The sequence below is a fragment of the Chiloscyllium plagiosum genome, chromosome 7 (genome assembly GCF_004010195.1).
Source record: "Chiloscyllium plagiosum isolate BGI_BamShark_2017 chromosome 7, ASM401019v2, whole genome shotgun sequence".
Lineage (NCBI taxonomy): Eukaryota > Metazoa > Chordata > Chondrichthyes > Orectolobiformes > Hemiscylliidae > Chiloscyllium > Chiloscyllium plagiosum.
Window position 1 is genome coordinate 40,878,109 of NC_057716.1, and position 20,779 is coordinate 40,898,887.

The 20,779-nt window shown below is 39.0% G+C and overlaps 1 protein-coding gene across 8 annotated transcripts in view; it reads left to right on the top strand.

Moving 5' to 3' along the window:
• The window catches only part of cerkl (ceramide kinase-like), a 185,510-nt gene that overhangs the window by 159,720 nt on the left and 5,011 nt on the right, over positions 1 to 20,779 (top strand). For 3 of the 8 annotated variants that reach the window (XM_043693483.1, XM_043693488.1, XM_043693489.1), the window contains 5 exons: positions 1,431 to 1,465; positions 1,560 to 1,668; positions 2,462 to 2,558; positions 3,079 to 3,278; positions 3,673 to 4,792. In XM_043693483.1, coding sequence (XP_043549418.1) covers positions 1,431 to 1,465; positions 1,560 to 1,668; positions 2,462 to 2,558; positions 3,079 to 3,278; positions 3,673 to 3,751 — 520 coding nt within the window. In that variant the 3' untranslated portion in view covers positions 3,752 to 4,792. The other 5 variants (XM_043693482.1, XM_043693485.1, XM_043693481.1 and 2 more) reach the window with 5 other exon arrangements.

The window sequence follows — 20,779 nt, forward strand, 5'->3', positions numbered from 1 at the left end:
TTGGAACCAGGAGTGTGCCAGTTGATTAAATATTCCAGATAATAAAGAGTAACACATAACCACTGTAAACCCTGACCAAGCAAAGTTTCAAGGCATCAACATCCCTCAAAACAATTCTATGTAATAACATCAATACACCTCCTAGAATCAATGTAAAAACACACAGTAAATAATAGAAACCTCAATTATCCGGTATTTGATTATCTGAATATCGGATTATCTGACAGGGTTCTGATGTTTTGCTAAACTATGTTATCGGGCATTCGATTAACCAGAATTCAATTAACTGAACGAAATGCCCTCCCCTGCCCGTGTCCTTTGGATAATTAAAGTTCATCTGTACAAGGGGTATACACATCGCTATTATATTTTAGTCACAGCATAAATAATTGAATATTACAGTATTTGAAGTATATAATTTTTGCCGTTTAAAAAAACGTTCCCTGTACAGAATTTTGGACAAAAATCCAATCATAATTCAAAGCGATCAAGAGAGATGGTGCGAGGTAAAGCTGCATGGTTTCAGAGTATCTTTAGAAACTGACATTGTTTACTTCGAATATGCTTAATTGGCTATTAAAGTCACTATATAAATACTAGTATTTTTTGCTTTTCTATTCTAGATAAGTGTACATAGGATAATGGCCCAAATATTTCTCATAACAGTTAAAGTTCTATACTTACCATTCAACCTGTTGATAGCTGCCTTTAAACTTTCTGTGGACATGATAGCTAAGGTTTTCTTTGATATAATAAATTTTCCATCATGAGTCCCTCTATAGTGGATATGTGGCACATATGATTGAGGCAAGCAGCAGTGAATCTCCTTAACCAATCACATTAAAATGTCATTACTTGGGCAAGAAAATTTCAAACTGGAAGTACAAAGTAGGAAATAAAAAGTAAATTTCAAATGAAGTACAGAAAGTGAAATAAAGAATAAGAGAGACATTTATAAAAGTACAAGAAAGTAAAAAGCTAAATATCTAATGCTGCTTTTTTTCCTGAGAGAATGAGATTCTAACCTTGTCACTTTCATTTGAAAATATCAGTTATCACACTGTTTAATTTTTTTTATTATTCTTGATTGCACCAGTCCTGAGAGTTTCAGTTGCTTTCAGTACCAAGTGCAACATGTTTCTGCTGTTGTAGTTCTTTGAATGGCAAATCTTTCAGCAAGGAATGCAAGAGTGCTCTTTTTTGGTAGAGAGTGGGTGAAGAATATCTTGATGGCAGCTTCTAAATTTTATGTTTATCTATGCATATACATACTGCACAAGTTCATTTTGCTGTCAGATTTTCTTCACTGGAATAGTTAAGTGTTGTTTGCTTTATGACTATGCTTAACACAAATTGCAAGTCATATTTTCCTAACAAAATGCATTTGTTTTAGATATTGATGAATTCCTTGTCTTTTCAATCTGTTTCAGAAATGAAGATGAAATGAATGCTATTGAACAGTGTAGTGAGTATTAAAATACATCTATAATTTAAAATTTTAAGTGTGAACATAACTTTGTAGCATCCTTCTGCAGAAATAAAGTTTTGGCACTTTCCAGATAATGAAGATAAGTGGCAAACCATACAAGGACATTTCCTCAATATTAGCATCATGGCTATTCCATGTGTCTGTTCTATGGCACCCAGAGGCCTAGCACCTAATACCAGGTTAGTGGAATAGGCCAATACCTATAATATTTGTTCTTCCTATGACCTTTTGGATTCATTCCCAGAAATATGTATATAGTAGATATTCTAGACCCTTTATGAGGGCCTACACTGCAATAATCCCCTGATTTTTAAATGGTTGCAGTTGAATCTGCTGAGATCAGGGTTGAAATAATCAGTGGATAATGTTCAGATAAGGCTGGATAGTAAATCGGATTTTAGAAATTCACACCTGCTTCTATTACTTGTGGGTAACATGCAAAATTGATAAACTACTTCTCTTAAATTGATTAACCATTTTTTTCAAAACACTTGAATGCTACAGACAAAAGAAAACCACCAACCATTAACAATACTCAATCAGAATTTTATAGATTGATTATTCTGACCAAAAATGCACTAAATATTATAAGAAACTTGCAATTTTTTTTATATTGGCAATCCCCTCAAAGTGTACTGATAACTTTGTATGAAGTGTTGTATTAATTGACTTCAATGTGTCAAGAAGTACTGAGTTTTATTATTAAAGACTAGGAATTGCTGTCGGCAAAATTAGCAGTTAAGCACTTAATACTTTCGTATGATATGGACATGGCATTCCTGTCCACTATTTTAATGGTCTCAATAACCCATTCAGCGTTAATGCTCGCTGAGCTAATACTGTAATTCGTGGTCTATACACTCTTTAACAATTCATAACAGAAATATTTCCTGTAATAGTTTCTAATTCACTATTTAAACTAAAATAATCTTCCTTCTTAGTGTTTAAGAAGTGTTTAATTTTCTATTTTAGGTTGGATAATGGAAGCATGTCACTTATTGTTGTCCAAAATTGTTCACGAGCAGACTTCATAAAACATCTAAAACGATACGGTAACTTAACGAACCAGGTAAACTGAAACATATGGCATTTTTGTTACATGCGCCTCATCAGTTCTCATAGCTTAATAAATAAATCCTATACAGTTTTCCTAATTATGTTAGCATGCTTTGTCCTCCTTAGGAGGATTAATTCCCTGTCACAAGACACCAGGCACTAAATTTTTATTTAATATAAAATGCTGTTCAACCTAAGCCAGATTAGGTTTCATCAATCTATGTTTTTGTTTGTATGATTTCACAATCCATTCTTTTTGCCAATAGTTGTTTGTGGAGCTGTCTGCGTTTTAAACAAAAGATTAACATATTTAGATTTCAGTAATCATCTCTAATTTGATGTGTTACCTTTTTTGGGGTTTTGCACTGGATAATGACAATATTGCAAACCATTTCTTTAAGTGAGCCCTTACTCCCTATGAACTACAGTGTGAATAAACCTGTATGTCAAAAATAATCAATGGCTATTTTATTTAACTTTTAAGCTAAGTGGACATTTATTTATGCCTTTGTACATTGTCTTTTTGCTTGTAGTTTGATTTCCCCTTTGTGCAGACCTATACAGTCCAGGAAGTTAAAATACGTACAGGAACCAAGCACAGATGGACAGACACAACCTCTGACAAAAATGCTGATTTTCATTCAAGTCATTCCTCTGTGATTTCTCTTAAGGAAAACTCTCCATGGAATGTTGATGGCAACTTATTGGAGGGAACTTCAGAAATTAATATAAAGTAAGTATTAACTATTTACCCATGCAATATTTAGAATTCTGTACCACACTTTGACATCAACATTAGAATGTCAACATTTTTTACACATTTTCATTCAAGAGTAACTTTGTGACTAGAAAACATTTAAAAATCAAACCGAAAAATAACTGCCAGACCACTTAGTTTAGTCCTGTGGTCTGAAAATTAATCAAGTAGTGCATGTATTGTATTAAATTCATAAGTTTAAATTATTTATTAATGAACAAATAAATTAACTAATTTTGTATTCTCTGGGTTCATGATGTATACTTCCATTATTGAAATGGCATCTACTGGTGAGCATAGAATGGGATCACTAGATGAAACATATGTCTTCTGAATTTTGTGTATTGTTTCCTTCACTTCACTTTCATAGGATCCACTCACAGTTAATTACTCTGTACGGAAGGAATATTGAAGAATGTGATGATACAGTAAAGTGCAGCTGTCTATAGTGACTATAATACCACAAGTTTCCTAGAATGGCTTATTGGTCATTGAACTTTTCTAAGGAAATGAAGCAGAATTATTTTCAGACCAAAACCACAATGAATCACTGTGAGATTGTGGCTTTTCAGATAAAATGACTACTTTTGATTAATTCCTATAATTGTACAACATACTTCTGTATAAATTTTACAATTGAGATTTTGTTTTGAGAAGTGTACTTTTATGAATGTTATCTACTGTTTATCAATTTATGTAAAATTGCAAGATTTCTTATTAGTGGTGTTCATTTAATGTCAAAATTGGTGATATACATGTAGTTCACAGTGAAATTCTAACAGTGTTCTGTTCAAATGTTTCATGAAAATAATAATGACCAGTGTATGACCTGTTGGTTATCTTCAAATAACAGGAATGTTACAGTAAGAAACCAGTAGAATTTAACATAGGGATTTTGAAAATACAAAACGATAATGTGTGGCAATTAAGAAAATGGAGCCTTACTACCAAAATATAGATTAACAACAATGAAATTCTTAAGAAAGGTCACAATTTTCCAGTTTCTTGGCTAAGTGTTATTTTTGGGTATTTTAATAGTGGTTGTGCCATCACCGCTATAGCCATTTTTCTCATGCTGTCCTTCTCGCCTCAATTAATTAATTATGCATTTGGCCTTTTTGATGTCTTTCTCATGCAATCATGTGTTGAGAGGCAAAATTCCCACTGCTGCAAGGACCTTCTGGCATTCAAACATCGATGCTATATCTAAAGCCTGGCTGCAATCCAGGATCTAGCTTGAATGCTCAAATTAAAACTAAAATACTGCAGCTGCTGGAAACCTGAGATGAAAACAAAGTGCTGGAGAAACTCCGCAGATTCAGCAGTATCTGCAAAGAGGAATGCAATTCACGTTTTGAATCTAGTCTTCCAAAGAGTCATACTGGTCAAAATGTGAACTGTTTCTTTCTCTAAAGATACTATCTGAGCTGCTGCTTTTCTCCTGCACTCCTTTTATTACTAAGTTGCACACTATCCTCTTAGGAAACTAAGCTGGCACCCTGATTTCCAGATTGGGATCTCAAGGATGGTCAAGAGGAGGACAACATCTACCCAGCAGATGATCAGAGAAGGGTAAGATACCAAACACAGCTGGTCTGATCACAGCAGCTCGGGTCAATGCCTTCTCCAAGTTTAGACAGAATGCACAATACAAGAGAAGGTTCAGTGATGTGCGCTCCACAAATGTAGCTGACAGCATCCTCTGTCTGTTACCTCATGCTCATTCTAACTCTGCCACTGCAGGAAAAACCTCACCAGTTTTCTTGGTCCACTAACCTCACTATTGTATGCAGCATCTCTACTTGTCATCCATCACAGCTAATAATCCTGCTCAGGCCACAAAAGCTATGCAAACCACATAGTGTGGCAGCCACCAAATAAACAAAAATTGAGTAAGCTAAGAAATGAAATTATACGCCATAACATTACTCTGTAACCTTGTGCACAAAGCAACCTGGCAGGAGCATGCAAGTCCAAGGCATTCCTGAGCACAAAAGTGAAGGACTGAAGATGGTTGTGAGTTCGTCTGCGATGAAACTGGTTGGTTTCCATGCACAAAAAGGGAGGAGTATGTTTTCTGTTATGCAGTCAAGGACATGGTAGTGAAGGTACATGGAGGCCCAGAGAAAAAAACGAAATAGAACATTTTATCTCCACAAGGATTGTGGAATGGTCATTCTTATCACTACCAATTCAAATCCATCCAAGTTGGACATTGTTATATCAGATTTCTTGGGAGAGGAGAGGAGCAAAATCTGCATATAAGAGGTGAGTTGACATGTTAATGAGTTGTAAAGGTGTGGAAATCAGGTGGTCAGATTATTAGTGAAACACCGATTGTGCCATCGAAACCTTTAGGGAAAAATTGCAAATTCTTTTCTTATACAGCCATAGTCATATAGCACAGAAATGAAACCTTTGGTCCCACTCATCCACTTCGACTAGACTTCCCAATGTGACCCAGTCCCATTTGCTAGCATTTGGCACATATCCCTCTAAACCCTTCCTATTCATATACCCTTCCAACTGCCTTTTAAATGTTGTAATTATAACCGGCCTCCACCACCTTTCCTCTTTGCTTCATTCACCCTCCACCCCTTCCCACTCCCCTCCCAATCTGCTTTCTCTCCCCCCACCGCATACAACCCTCACCCACCACAGGCCATCACCCTTCCCCTCCATCAGCCACCTCGGGACCTCCTCAAAACCCCAGCCTCGAGCCTTGCACATATTTACTATGCCCCCCAACCTTAAACTCTCTGAGGCTGAATGGTCTGTCCTCAGGAAAGGGCTCACATTCATACCCCTCTGCCCCCACCTTAACAAATTCTGGACCTGCCACGACATGGACCTCTTCTTCCTCTGCCTCTGCCTCCGTGCCACCTTCTTTGACAAAAACTCTCAACCTCCTTCTGAGGATCCCTTCTCCACCTTCAACTTTCCTCATCCACTTGGTCACCCCCCCACCGGCCTATTACCTGCCCAAGACATCTTTATTGCAGATGATGTGACATCGGTCGCCTCAATTTCTCCATCCTCCTTACCCACTCCAACCTCACCCCCTCCGAATGTCCAGCACTCCTCTGCCTCGCCAAACTGGTCCTCATCATTAATAACTTTTCCTTTAACTTCTCCCATTTCCTTCAACTCTCCCCAATTCCTTCAAATCCAGGTGGCAGCCATGGGCACAAAGATGTGCCCCAATTATGCCTGCCTCTTTGTCAACAATGTCGAACAATCCCTCTTCAATTCCTACACAGGCATTGTGCCCCAACTCTTCTGCTGTCATATCGATGACTGCATCAGCGCAGCATCCTGCACCCAAGCTGAACAGGAGCAGTTCATCAAGTTCATCCACAACTTGCACCCCGCCCTCAAATTCACTTGGTCCATCTCAGACACCTCCCTCCCTTTCTTGACCTCTCCATTTCCATCTCGGCGATAGTCTCCAGATGGACATTTAATACAAACCGATAGACTCCCATAACTACTGTACTACACCTTCTCCCAACTAGTATCCTGCAAGAACTCCACCCCGTTCTCCTAATTCCTCCACTGCATCTGTTCAGATAAGGAGACATTCCACTCCTAAACATCCCAGATGTGCACTTATTTCGAACAAGGTGCTTTTCCTCCCTCAGTCATCCAGACAGCCCTCCACCATAACACCTCCATTCCCAGTTCCAGTGCTCTAAACCTCCCCACTCCAAACGCAATAAAGACAGAGTCCCCTTTGTGTTTATCTACCACCCAATTAGTCTCCTCAAACATTTCCACCAAGAACATCTTCCCCTCCTCACCCCTCTCTGCCTTCCGCAAGGACTGTTCCTTTTGACAGTCCTTGATTTCTGCCACTCTCCCCACCAACCTCCCTGAACCCTGCAACCAGAAAAGATGCAAAACCTGCCAGTACACTACCTCCTCACCTCCATCCAGGGCCTCACCAGTCCTTCCAGATGAGACAGAGGTTCACCTGCCTCGCTTCCAAACTAGTTTACTGTATCAGGTGCTCCCAATGTGGTCTTCTGTACATCAGGGAGACCAAACATAAACAGGGAACAGTTCGCTGAGCATCTCAGCCAGACCTACAGGGGCCTACTGGACCTTCAAGTCACCACCCATTTTAATTCCCCTTCCCACTCCCTTTCATGACCATTCTTGGCCTCCTCCATTAGTATAATGAACCAAACTGCAAATTTGAGGAACAAAACCTCATCTGCCTGAGCAGCCTACATACCAGAGGATTCAACATTAAGTTCTCCAATTTCAAATAACCTCCCTTCCTATCTCCTGACTCCCTTCCCAGCCCCCAACTGGATTCATTCCTCCCATTAACCAACCAGTCATACCCTGCCTTGCCAGCCCCTTTATCTACAGCTCCCCCTACACCTATCCCCCAGTTCTGAAGAAGGGTTACACTCAAAACATCAACATCTCCACCTCCTGATGCTGCCTGGCTTGCTGTGTTCTTCCAGCCCCTTGCCTGTCTACTTTGGATTCCAGCATATGCAGTTTTTTTCATCTCCACCACTTCCACTGGCAGCTTGTTCTGTACACGTACCACCCTGTATGAAACAGTTACCCTTTGGGTTCTTTTTATGTCTTTCCCCTCCCACCTTAAACCTCTACCCTCTAGTTTTGGACTCCCACACTCTCGGAAAAAGGCCTTAGCTATTCACTCAATCCATGCCCCCGATGATTTTATAAACCTATAAGGTCACCCCTCAGCCTCCAACACACTTGGGACAAAAACCCCAGCCTATTAAGCCTCTCACTATAGTTCAAATCCTCCAGTCCTGGCTACATCCTTTTAAATATTTTCTGCACTTTCTCAGGTTTAACAACATCCTTCTTCTAGAAGGGCAACCACAATTGTACACAATTTTCTAATGGTGGCCTCAACATCTAAAACCAGATCTTTTTCAATCATGTCATATTTCCCTACAACTGTCATCATTACCTACTTTGGAGATATTTTCTTATGCCTTGAGCAAAAGTGTAAGCTTACTTATTTTAAAATTTTGCTTCCAAGTTTTGATTTCCATGTTACAAGTTGAGAGGAAAGTTTTGTCTTAAATATGGAATTTTGGTAATTAATGACATTTCACTTCTGTACAAATGCAAAAATTCTTTTTGACATCCACTCATTTGTTCAATCATTTTAATCTCTTTTTAGTTTTCTACTGGAGGTGGGGGGGGGGGGGGGTGGAGCTCTCTCATCTAATCAATGTTTCTTATTCTGAGCAATTTCTCTTAACTTGCCAATTTGTTGCTCATTTTACTTCTCCAATTTTACAAGAGTTTAATCTTCTGATTGATTTTTACCCTGGATCTTAAGAACATCAGGAAATGTTCTTGTACATTCAGATATTGAACTTCAATTGATAAGCAGAATTATTTTGAATTCTACTTGAAGTCAAATTCTGTTTTTTTTTTTTTGCAAGGCAATTATAGTACATAATCTACATATTCCTATGTAATATTTAAATCCAGTGAAGAGTAGTGATCTTACAATATAAATTATATGTTTGGGCATTTTTTGCCTAGTGATCAGGGGCAGCACGGTGGCTTAGTGGTTACCACTGCTGCCTCACAGCACCAGGGACCCGAGTTCTATTCCAGCCTCGGGTGACTGACTGTGTGGAGTTTGCACATTCTCCCCATGTCTGTGTGGATTTCCTCTGGGTACTCTGGTTTCCTCCCACAGTCCAAAAATATGCAGGTCAGGTGAACTGACTATGCTAAATTACCCATAGTGTTAGGTGCCTTAGTCAGAGGGAAATTGGTCTGGGTGGGTTACTCTTCAGAGGGTCAATGTGGACTTGTTGGGCCAAATGGCCTGTTTCTACATTGTAAGGAATGTAATCTAATTGATCAGCACTGATAGCTCTTAATATAGTGCTCTTGACCATATCACAGAATAACTCCAGTGCAGAAGGAGGCCATTCAGCCTACACCTGCCCATAACACTGCACATTCTGTTAGGATGATAATGCAGGTTCCCCTTAAATACTTCAAATGAATTTATCTCCTCTGCAAACTTTTCCAGAACATTCCAGATCTTTGACATGCTACATTAAATAATGTTTTCTCGTGTCTTCTTTTTGTCAATTTCCTCAACTACATGTGCTCTCCTTGATTCTTCCAGCAGTGGGAACAGATTTCCTGATCTAGTCTCACTAAATTCCTTATGATTTTGCATACCTCTATCATCTCCTCTCAACCTTTGCTAAAGCAAACTTCTCAAATCTGTTTACATCTGAATTTCTTCATCCCTGGAACAGTTCTTTTGCTTCCTGCACTCTTATTGACCTTCACATCCTTCCTAAGGTGTGATGCCCTGAAATATACACAATAATCCAGATGAATGGTGAACCAGTGCTTTAGCCAAGATTTAAATCAAACACTCAATGAATTCCATTTCCAGGCTGCTGTCATTCTTATTCTTGGCTCACAAACCTATTGCATGGAACAGTATCAGTGAGGTTTGTAAGTCCATGTACATTACATTAAGTCTTACTCATATGAAAGCCTGTTCAGAAAAACTCCAGCAATTTTTTCAAACATGATTTTCCCTTACCAATCCATACTGACTTTCCTTAAATACCCATATTTGCACAAGTTGACTATCAATTTTCTCTCTTCATTTTTGCAGCTTCCCCTCATTGTTGAAGTTAAAGTAACTAGTCCTCAATCGTTAGGCATATATTTTTGTACAAGGTTAAAAATCACATAACACCAGGGTTATAGTCCAACAGGTTTAATTGGAAGCACTAGCTTTCAGAGAGTAGCTAACATTTTCTATCCTCTGGCTGCACCTAAATCTAAGGAAGCATCTATTTGTAATGTCCTTGCAAATTTCTTCCTCTATATCTTCCTTACCAGTTGGTGGCCTGTAGACTACAATGAACATAATAATTGCAATTTGTTTTTCTTTAGCTCATGCCAAATAGATTCTGCCCTTGATCCTTCTGGGACACCATCTCTCTCCCACAATGTATACGTAATTAAAGAGACTAAATACAAATGCCAATGAAGGATTAGCTCTGAAGAAGTTATACCAGACTCCAAACATTAACTATGCTTTCCTCTCCACGGATGCTCTCATACCTGATTTTCTCGAGCATTGTGTCTTTGTTTGATTTCCACCATCTGCAATACTTTGTTTTTAATCAATAACCTCCTCTCCCCATTTCTTCCCTTTCTAGCTCTCCTGAATAATTTATATCTAAAAATATATAATACTCAATCATCCTCCTCTTTGAGTCAGGTTTCTGTTATAGTCACGTTGTATTTGGACATGGGAATCTGTACCTGTAGCTCCACAATTTTAGTTACATACTCTGCACTATCACTTATATGGCAGTGTTCCTGAATTAGACTTTCGTACTTTCTCCCATACTCTAAGCTTTCAAAATAGCTTACTATTTGTTATTCTATTGTTATATCTCCCAGTATTCTGTGCACCTTGGTATTACCTAAACACTAGCAAATGTCCCATCGAGGACCCCAATATGAGCTATATTTAGATGCAACCCATCCAGCCATTTTTACCAGAGTCATTCCTAATGTCCCAAGAAATTCTGCATCATCTTTCTAGCCATCTGTCTTATTCCCCTATTTCTATGCTTGATTGCGCATTATGCTGCGGACTCCTCCATAATTGGACAGAATAATCCAGGAAACTTTAAATCGAAAGAATTGCAGATTCTGTAAATCAGAAACAAAAACATAAGTTACTGGAAAAGCTCAGCGGGTCTGGCAGCATTTGTGCAGAGAAATCAGAGTTAACATTTTGGGTCCGGTGACCTTTCCTCAGACCTGGACCCAAAATAATCATTCTGATTTCTCTTTACAGACGTTGCCTGACCTGCTGAGCTTTTTCAGCAACTTCTGTTTGGAATACAGTAAACTTTCCTGTATTTGAGGTAAATATCTTTTGCCAGTTCATAAGGTGCCGATTAACACAAAGTTTGCTTATTTCTGAGGTCCTCACTAAATTTTTACCCGTTCTCCCAAATTCGAACTGCAGGACCACAGCCGCCTTTCTGCGTGTGCTGTTTATACTAACATGGAATAGAAGCTGTTTGACCTCCCACTTCATATCACTTTGCAGCCATGTAGTGACATTTTCAATCCTGGCACCAGAGAGGCACCATACCATCCTGGATTCACATTTGTGGCCACAAAAAATGCATAGCTATCAAATCACCTAACAGTAATACTCTGCAGTATGTTTGTGTCTCTCTAGTAACTGAGTCACCCATTGCACATGGACTTCATTCTAGCCAGAAGAATCATCACTCATCAGTATTTAGAACTGAATACTGGTTGGGGAGGGATTGCCTACACTCACTGCATGAATCTCCTCTGTCCCAGCATACTCTTACTCTGTGAGATGACCAGATTTTTAAATATATAATTGCAATGTTTTCAGACTCTTGAATGCATCATTAAACTTTCAGCTTCAGTGCTGCTTAAGCTCTGAAACCCAGAATTAAGCTGCTACAATTGATGACACTTTGTACACAAATAATTATCCAGGACATGCATGCTAGAGGTTGGAGCAGGCCTGTTCACTAATAGCTACAAGTTATTCAATAAGAAACAAATTATTTATTAATAATTGTTATTTGTAATAAGCCTTTTTTTAAAAAAAAAGACTCACCAGTTACTTCTTTCCCGTGCGTTTCCTTAAACTCAGCCCTTAGAGAAAAATAAACAAAAGGAACACTCACCAGCCATTCACCTCATGGCTTTCCTGTGTAGTTGTTTTGATTTTAATTTTTTTTAAGATTCCCTACAATATGGAAACAGGCCCTTCAGCCCAACAAGTCCACACCGACCCTCCGAAGAGTAACCCACCCAGACCCATTTCCCTCTGACTAATGCACCTAACACTATGGGCAATTGAACATGGCCAATTCACCTGACCTCCACATCTTTGGACTGTGGGAGGAAACCAGAGCACCCGGAGAAAACCCATGCAGACACGGGGAGAATGTGCAAACTCCACACAGACAGTCACCCAAGGCTGGAATCGAACCTGGGACCCTGATGCTGTGAGGCAGCAGTGCTAACCACCATGCCACCCCATTTCTCCACTTTTTTTGCACACTTGAGGGTATCATGAACAGCTATTGCCACTGCTTCCTGGGCCTCAATTTATCTCATTCCTGCACTCCCGGATTGCAACCAGGTCTACCTGCTGTTATTGCTGCTGCTTCAGATAAAACAAAAGTACCTGAGTCACACTTCTATGTAATTTATGTTATATTTACTATTCCTTTTCTTACTATTTGATCTCCCACAGCTTTGCATGCAGGGATTCAAACAGACTTCAGATCAAGTAGAATTAGGTAGTGTGGAATAATTGAACAAGTATTAGCTCAGTGGAGGCCTGAGGGAGTCAAAGATCATCCAGGGTTGTGGCACAATTTGGAGGTCAATAACAGGAAGGGTTGCAGAAGGGGAAATGAGTACAACAGTAAGACACGGTTAAAGGGTAGGACTAAAGGATTAGGTTGATGACAGATAAGGCATATATCGGCAGCTGGACACGTGTAAAAAATTTGAAGGCCAACAAGATTTGGCAGACAGGTTGCATCTACACACAGTTACAGACATTGAAAAAGATCTGAATGGGTGAGCTGGAACAAGGATATGGATAAGAGAAATTTCACAGAAGCAAGGCAGAAGAGTTTTGGATAAGTAGGGCTGGCAATCGATAACAGTGTAAAGAATGAGACAGATTAAAGGAAGGGATTCAGCATAGACCAAAGATGAGCCCAGATGTGGGGAGAGCAAAGAATGTCAACAGAACTGATGCAAGATGCAACAGGGCGGCATGGTGGCACAGTGGCATAGTGATTAGCACTGCTGCCTCGCAGCACCAGAGACCTGGGTTCAATTCCCGCCTCAGGTGACTGACTGTGTGGAGTTTGCACATTCTCCCCATGTCTGCATGGGTTTCCTCTGGTGCTATGGTTCCTCCCACAGTCCAAAAATGTGCAGTTTAGGTGAATTGGCCAAGCTAAATTACCCGTAGTGTTAGGTGTAGGGGAGTGGATTGTGCTTCGGCGGGTCGGTGTGGACTTGTTGGGCCAAAGGGCCTATTTCCACACTGTAAGTAATCTAATCTATAAAAAAAGAAATATCAGCTCACCTCTTGTCAATATAAATATAATTTCCAGAAAGATTATTTGGCACTTGAGTCATACAAGTACTTTCTGTCACTCCAGTACAGACCTTATTAAAAACATAACGTGGCAAATACGTGGATGTAGATATAATTGATGTGACACTTTCCATAATGTATGCTGACCGATTATGGCATTTAATTATGTACCAGTTGATCTTTGGTAATGTCTGTGAGGAATCAGCACCAAGTGTAATCTGTAGGTTAAATGAGTCAGAGGGCATGGAAGTTAATTGGAAGAGGAGTGTAGATGTAATTCAGTTATTTTAAAAATCATATATTTTTCTCTACCTTTAGTATACATTATAAATTTTGATATCTACATCTACAATGTAAATTGTTACCCTGTATTAAAACTTGCATTGATGGCTAAACTAGGAGTAATTACAGCATGACAAATTTACACAGGCAGTTTCCATGATAAATATGGATATTGGACCTTGAAAAATTCAAAATATTAGTGGAGATGTTTATTTTTAGTAAGCATTATTTATATTTTTCTTATTTTAACTTGCCTTAATAAAAGCTAGCTTTCCCTGTCTTACAATTGCTTCAGTTACTCAATTGTCAAACAATTTATAGTCTTTCTTATGTCATGATTTTAATGCCAGAGCTTCAAGATCCTATGGAGTCTCTAATGATCTCAGCACTGTCATTTCTATGTTACATAAGTTTAGGCTTAACTCACAGTACATCAATGAGCAATATCCCTAAATGAAAATATTCTTTACCAAAATGTTCTTAGATGAAGGAGTATGCTTTCCATGCCAGCTATTAACTGAATATTGAAGTAGCATTTTGCATTACATGAGGGACAGCCTCTATCAAGGTTACCATGAAGGTCCTGCTTTCTCAACCTTGTCCTTTGCCTGAGACATGGCAACCCTCAGGTTAAACCACCAGCAGTCATCCCTCTCAAATGATAGTCCTCTGGGACTATGGTGACTTTACCTACTTTTACTATTTCGCTACCATTTGTATTCCTTGACTGATTTCTGCCTTATTACAGAAGCTCTTCTGGTAGGTGCTTATTCCAGCTAACTTATTTTTGTTACATCCAGACAGCATGTCCTTAAGATGAACAAGCCAACTTTTTTTAACTCAAAATCGAAATGCGTATTTCCGATATCAGTGAAGCTTCTTTTTGTTTTCCCTAAAAGTATTTCATTAATATGGGGAGAGATTTCAGAAGGAAATGCCAGTTCCCTGCTAAGTAACTCATTTTAAAGTGAGCAATACGATTTTAAAATGTTAAAGATACTGTAGAATAATATTCTGAAATATCACAGTTAAATTTGAGTTTCTAATATCAACTCTTACTTAAATATTTACATGGCATTTGTAAAAAAACTACCCTAAAATCTGAGTGTTTAATGTTCTAGCCATTTTGTAGAAGATATAGGAAGATATGAACATAGAACAGAAGTAGGGCATTCAGCCCCTCATACATGCTCTAGTATTCTAGATTATGGCTAATCATCCATCTCAATGCCATATTCCTATGCTCAAACATAAAACAGTACAGCACAGGAACAGGCCCTTCAGTCCATCATGTCTGTGTCAACCACAATACTAAACTAATCCCATCTGTCTGCACATGATCTGTATCCCTCTACTCCTTGCCTGCACATTTGTCTGTCTAAATTCCTCTTAAAACTTTGCTATTGTATTTGCTTCTACCACTCCCCTGACAACAAGTTCCAGACACCTATGACCCACTGTATAAACAAAACTTTAAACTTTCCACCTCTTACCTTGAGCTTTTGCCTCTACGTATTGATATTTCCACACTGGGAAAGACTCTCTATCCACGCCCCTCATAATTTTATATATTTCTGTCAGTTTGTCCCTCTGCCTTGAACGCTCAATTCAAGTGTGTCCAACCGCTCCTTACAGCTAATACACTTTAAATCTTTTCTGCACTCTCTCCAAAGCCTCCATATCCTCCTTCTAGTGCACCAACCAGAACTGTGCGCAGTACTCTAATTGCGGCCTGACCAAAGATTTATACCAAGTCCTACAACAGGACTTGCCAACGTATATACTGAATATCCCTATCAATGAAAACAAGCATGCCTTGTGCCTTTTTTTAACCATCTTATCCATTTGTGTCGCTAATTTCAGAGAGCTATGGTTTTGGACAAGATCCCTCTGTATATTAATGCTCCTAAAGGTCTTGCTATTTACAGTATACTTTCTTACATTTGACCTCCCAAAATGCATCGCCTCACACTTGTGCAGATTATACTCCATTTCTGCATCCAACTTTCCTGCTAATCTATATTCTCCTGCATCTTTTGATATCCTTCCTCACTATCCTCAACTCGTACAATTTTCATGTCATCTGCAAACTTGTTAATCAGGTCACAAGCATTTTCATCCAAATCATTTATATACATTACAAACAACATAGATCCCAGCATTGTTCCTTGTGGAATACCTTTGCTCGCAGACCTCCAGTCAGAAATGTATCCCTCCACAATAACCTTCTGTCTCCTATGGCCAAGCCAGTTTTGTAACAAACTTTCCAGCTGATCATAGATTCCATGCGATTTGATCTTCTGAAGCAGCCTACCATGAGGAACCTTGTCAAATGTTTTAGTAAAGTAATTCCTTATTCCTTGATGTAATTACACCTTCAGTCAGGATCTTCCATTTCTGTATAGTTCCAATTCTTTTGTATCACCCAGTTTTAATCTATCAATTTCTGCATTTTAAATTTACATAATGGTTGATTTTCTCCAAATCTCAGTTCCAAGTGGCTTGCCTTTTATTCTGAGATTGTGTTGAAACTTTATTGCTGGAACAGCACAGCAGGTCAGGCAGCATCCAGGGAACAGGAGATTCGACGTTTCGGGCACAGGCCCTTCTTCGGCCTGTGCCCGAAACGTTGAACCTCCTGTTCCCTGGATGCTGCCTGACCTGCTGTGCTGTTCCAGCAATAAAGTTTCAACTTTGATCTCCAGCATCTGCAGACCTCACTTTCTCCATTCTGAGATTGTGTCCCCATTTTGAGACTTTGCAGCCATGGGACCATCCATTCTTAATCCACAACTATTAACCCTTCAAGAATCTTGTTAGTTTCTATGAGATCACCTCTCATACTACTAAACCAATCCCCTCAATCTCTCCTCATAGAACAGTCTCACCTTCCTGGGAATCAGCCTGATGAACCTCCTCTGCACCCCTTCCATGACACACATAACCTTCCATAAGCAAAAGGAACAGAACTGCATGCCATACTTGACGAATAGTCTCACCATACATTTCTGTACAATTTTCTCCAAACTCCTGTAAATCAAGTTGAACTAGTTACCTTCTAAAATCTACCCATTACTTTGGTATTAATGATACAAAACACTATTATAAACACAACTTCCACTTAGTCTAGTTACCCTATATTAAGACACCATACCATTTGCTCTGGGGGTTCCCATGTCAAAGATATTATAGTCAGGTGTTAACTCTGCAAATCCTCCTGCAACATCAGTGCTCAATTGGCTAGATCATGCTTCCTAATGAAACCCTAATGAAGGTTACATTTTTATACACTTTCTTTACCAAAGTTCTTGGCACTTAAGCCAATATTCAAATCAGACCAGCCTTATTAAACCCACCCTACTCTAGGGGACCACCTCTTACCTTTCATATCCTGTCCTCAGCTATTGCTGCCACTAGATACATTGCAAAATTGAATCTTCAGATAAACACCGGTGTTCATTGTCTGGAGAGAAGATATCTGATGTGTGAGCCACCATTTTCATGACATTTCTTGACGCGTCTTTATATGAAAGCTCTTTTGGTAAAATAATCTTAGTTTGTCCAGAAATTATATCTTCAGTCAGGATCTTCCATTTCTGTGTAGTTCCAATTCTTTTGTATCACCCAGTTTTAAACTGCAAGTGCATGCCCACCTCTCAACTGGTTATATTTTAAGTGCAAATACAAGACAGAGAGAGAGATAAGCAAAGAAATGCTTTCCATCATGACTGACAAAAATATGCAGAAAACAAAATGCCTTGCTGCATCCAACACTGCAGAAATAACAATGGAAATGCAAAATGCCTTAGTCTTTTGTACACAAATCTTCTTGCAATACAGGCTAATATTCTATTTGCCTTCCAAATTGATTTCTGCATCTGCATGCTGGCTTTCAGTGACTTAGAATAAGAACACCTAGATCCCTTTGGATATCAACACTTTCCAATCTTTCACCATTTAAGAAGTATTCTGCATTGTTATTTCTTCTATCAAAGTGATTTATCTACATCATATTCCAAATGCCATGCTGTTGCCTGCTTGTTTAGCCTGTCTAAAACCCCTTGAATCCTCTCTCATACTCCTCACAGCTCTCATTCTTACTAGGTTCTGTATCATCTGCAAACTTAAATGAATTATAACCAGGACCCACATTTCCAAATCATTGACTGGAAATTGTGAAAAACTAGGGCACAAGCACTGGCCCTTGTGATCGGCCACCGGTTGCAGCCTGCCAACCTGAGAACAACTCACTTATTTCGACTCTCTGCCTGCTAATTATCAATTATTGCTATTATGGTCAGAACTGACGGCAATACTGACAAGTCAAATCCCAGAGAGAGGGGCTGTTATGGCACAGTGGTAGTGTCCCCACCTCTGGATCAGGAGTCCAGGGTTCAAGTTCCACATGGTCCAGAGGTGTGTCACAACATCTCTGAGTAGGTTGACTAAAAATTATCCCAGATCTTGATAGATAAGGTTAATTTTTGTGCTGTTACCAAGGCAGTTAGTCACTTGAAATATTCACACAAGGCTGCAAATGCTAAGTTTAGTGCACAAAAGAGAAAGCAAAGCTACTTAAATATGGGAATTCAGACATAAACAGCAAATCAAAAGTTTAAACCTTTTTCCCAGTAATCTCCTTTACAGATACATAATCCCAAAAAAAATCATTCCAATTTGCCCTCTTTAATTTCTTACTTAAATGTCTCTTTCTAGTTTTCTTCTGACTGCTGAAACAACCTTAACTCCTTTATAATTCTGATGACCTGAATCTCCCTTCCATTCTGACAAATTGGAACCTTTACACAAATGCACACAGCTTGGAGATTTTACAAACTAAATCCTTCTGCTTTGGTTACAACTGTTCTCCTGGACTGAAAACTTGATTCTTCTGCTAGAAAGAAACTGTTCTCGTAAACTGAATTCCTAATTCTTCTCAACTGATTTTACAACAAAATACTGGTCCCTTGCCTATTCATAAATTCATGGCAACTCATTCTATTTGACTGTTGGAAATTAATTATTTTTGAAATATCTGGCAATCACATCATTTATAATAGGTTCTAGTATTTTCCCTACTATTTAATTAGACCAACAGATCTGTAGGCTTTGTTTACTCTCTTCTTTCCTTAAACAGTTAAGTTTGCAACCAAACAATTTGCAGGTACCATTGCATAATTAATAGAATTGCAGAAGATGATCACCACTGTATTTACTATTTCTGTACCCATTTCTTCCAACATTCTTGGGTGAAGATCATTGGTTCCAGTGATTTGGCAACTTTGAGTCCCATTAAATTTCTCACTACATTTTTTTAATAATACGAATTTATTTCAATTCTGCACTCTCACCAAACCCTGGGATCTTACTTATTTCAGGGAGACTTCTTAGCTAAATCATCCCAGTCCCAATGGGCAATGAGTCAGTTCAGAAAATGTTGCCAGAATGGAAAAATTAGATTCTCAAATTTGAAAAAGAAATACCTGATTTTCTACCTCAGGTTTTAATAGAGACAAAAGAATCTTACTAGTGAATAATGAAGGGCTTATATGCATGCATTAATCCTATTCCCAGCTATTCTCACCTCATTTATATACAATTTCCTATTCTCCCATGTGTTAGAGAGAAACAGAGAAAACTGACATAAAAGTCAAGACATACCTGGCAGTTTCAGTTACCAATTACTCCTCTGGACCTCCATCTTGGGGCTAATATTCCATCATGTCTTTAGGCACAATCCATGGGCAGCAAGTGCTTGTAACCTCTATCTGTGGAGGTTGGTATTGGACAATGCACTAGCCTCACTGCATAATCAGGTCACAAATCTGAATCATTTATGATACAGTTTATCATTTCAGGACCACACTTTGGAGATCACTGACACCTTTCATTGCAAGGCTGCTAACAGACCTCTTCATGTACAGGCACAGACACCCATCTCATGCATTGGAACAGAACGAATCACAGAGCTGTTAGCTTGATTGCTTAGTGCTCAAGAATTTTGTACCTACTGGATTTTCACAGCATCTCTAACTTGCCTGATTGTGCTTTTCCATCCCATTCAGAAATTACAGCTTCATTGTTTTTCTGTCTTACCTTGAACAGAGACACAAAGCCAGGCAGCCTATCATGTATATCTGCAGTATCAGCAATGTTCTCCCTAATTCTTCTGGTGCCCGTTCAGAACCTGGAGTCATCGAAAGATCATATTGCATCCAAAATCATATAGTAATTTTTGCAGTTTATAAGCTATTAAAACTGTGCATTTATATTATTTTACAGTTATAGGCATTGTAAGGGTGAATTTAGCCATTCATTTCCTCTTAGACCAAATGAGATTCAAGTTTCTTTCTATAAATGTTTATTCATGCACGCATGGGAGATGTACACTTCAAGAAAATGTTATACAGCTCAAATCCTTATGATTTATAGATAACAAGCTTCCAATCATCTATTCCTGAAAATAAGAGTTTCCAATGAAGAAAGTACAAATTTATTCACATGTGTCTATCCAACCCTGGTCACATGATTCACATTCCACGTTAATACACATGACTATACAATCCAACCATATCATTAAACTAACTCTGCAGGGGCATGGGAACCCAGACTGTAGCTTTAGGGTGCAGGACCTGGAGTGTAGGGAGGTTAGGAACATGGCATCAATTTCAAAGGAGGGTGCCTGTAAACAGGAAAGTGGCTTGAAGTGTGTATACTTCAATGCAAGAAGTATACGAAATAAGGTAGGTGACCTTGCAGCGTGGGTTGGTACATGGGACTTCGATGTTGTGGCTATTACGGAGACATAGGTAGAACAGGGACAGGTTTGGCTATTGCAGGTCCCAGGGTTTAAATGTTTTAGTAGGGTCAGAGGTGGGGGTAAAAGAGGGGGAGGTGTGGCATTGCTTGTCAAAGATAGTATTACAGCGGTGGAAAGGACAATGGATGAAGACTCGCCATCTGAGGAAGTTTGGGTTGAGGTTAGGAATAGGAAAGGTGAGGTCACCCTGTAAGGAGT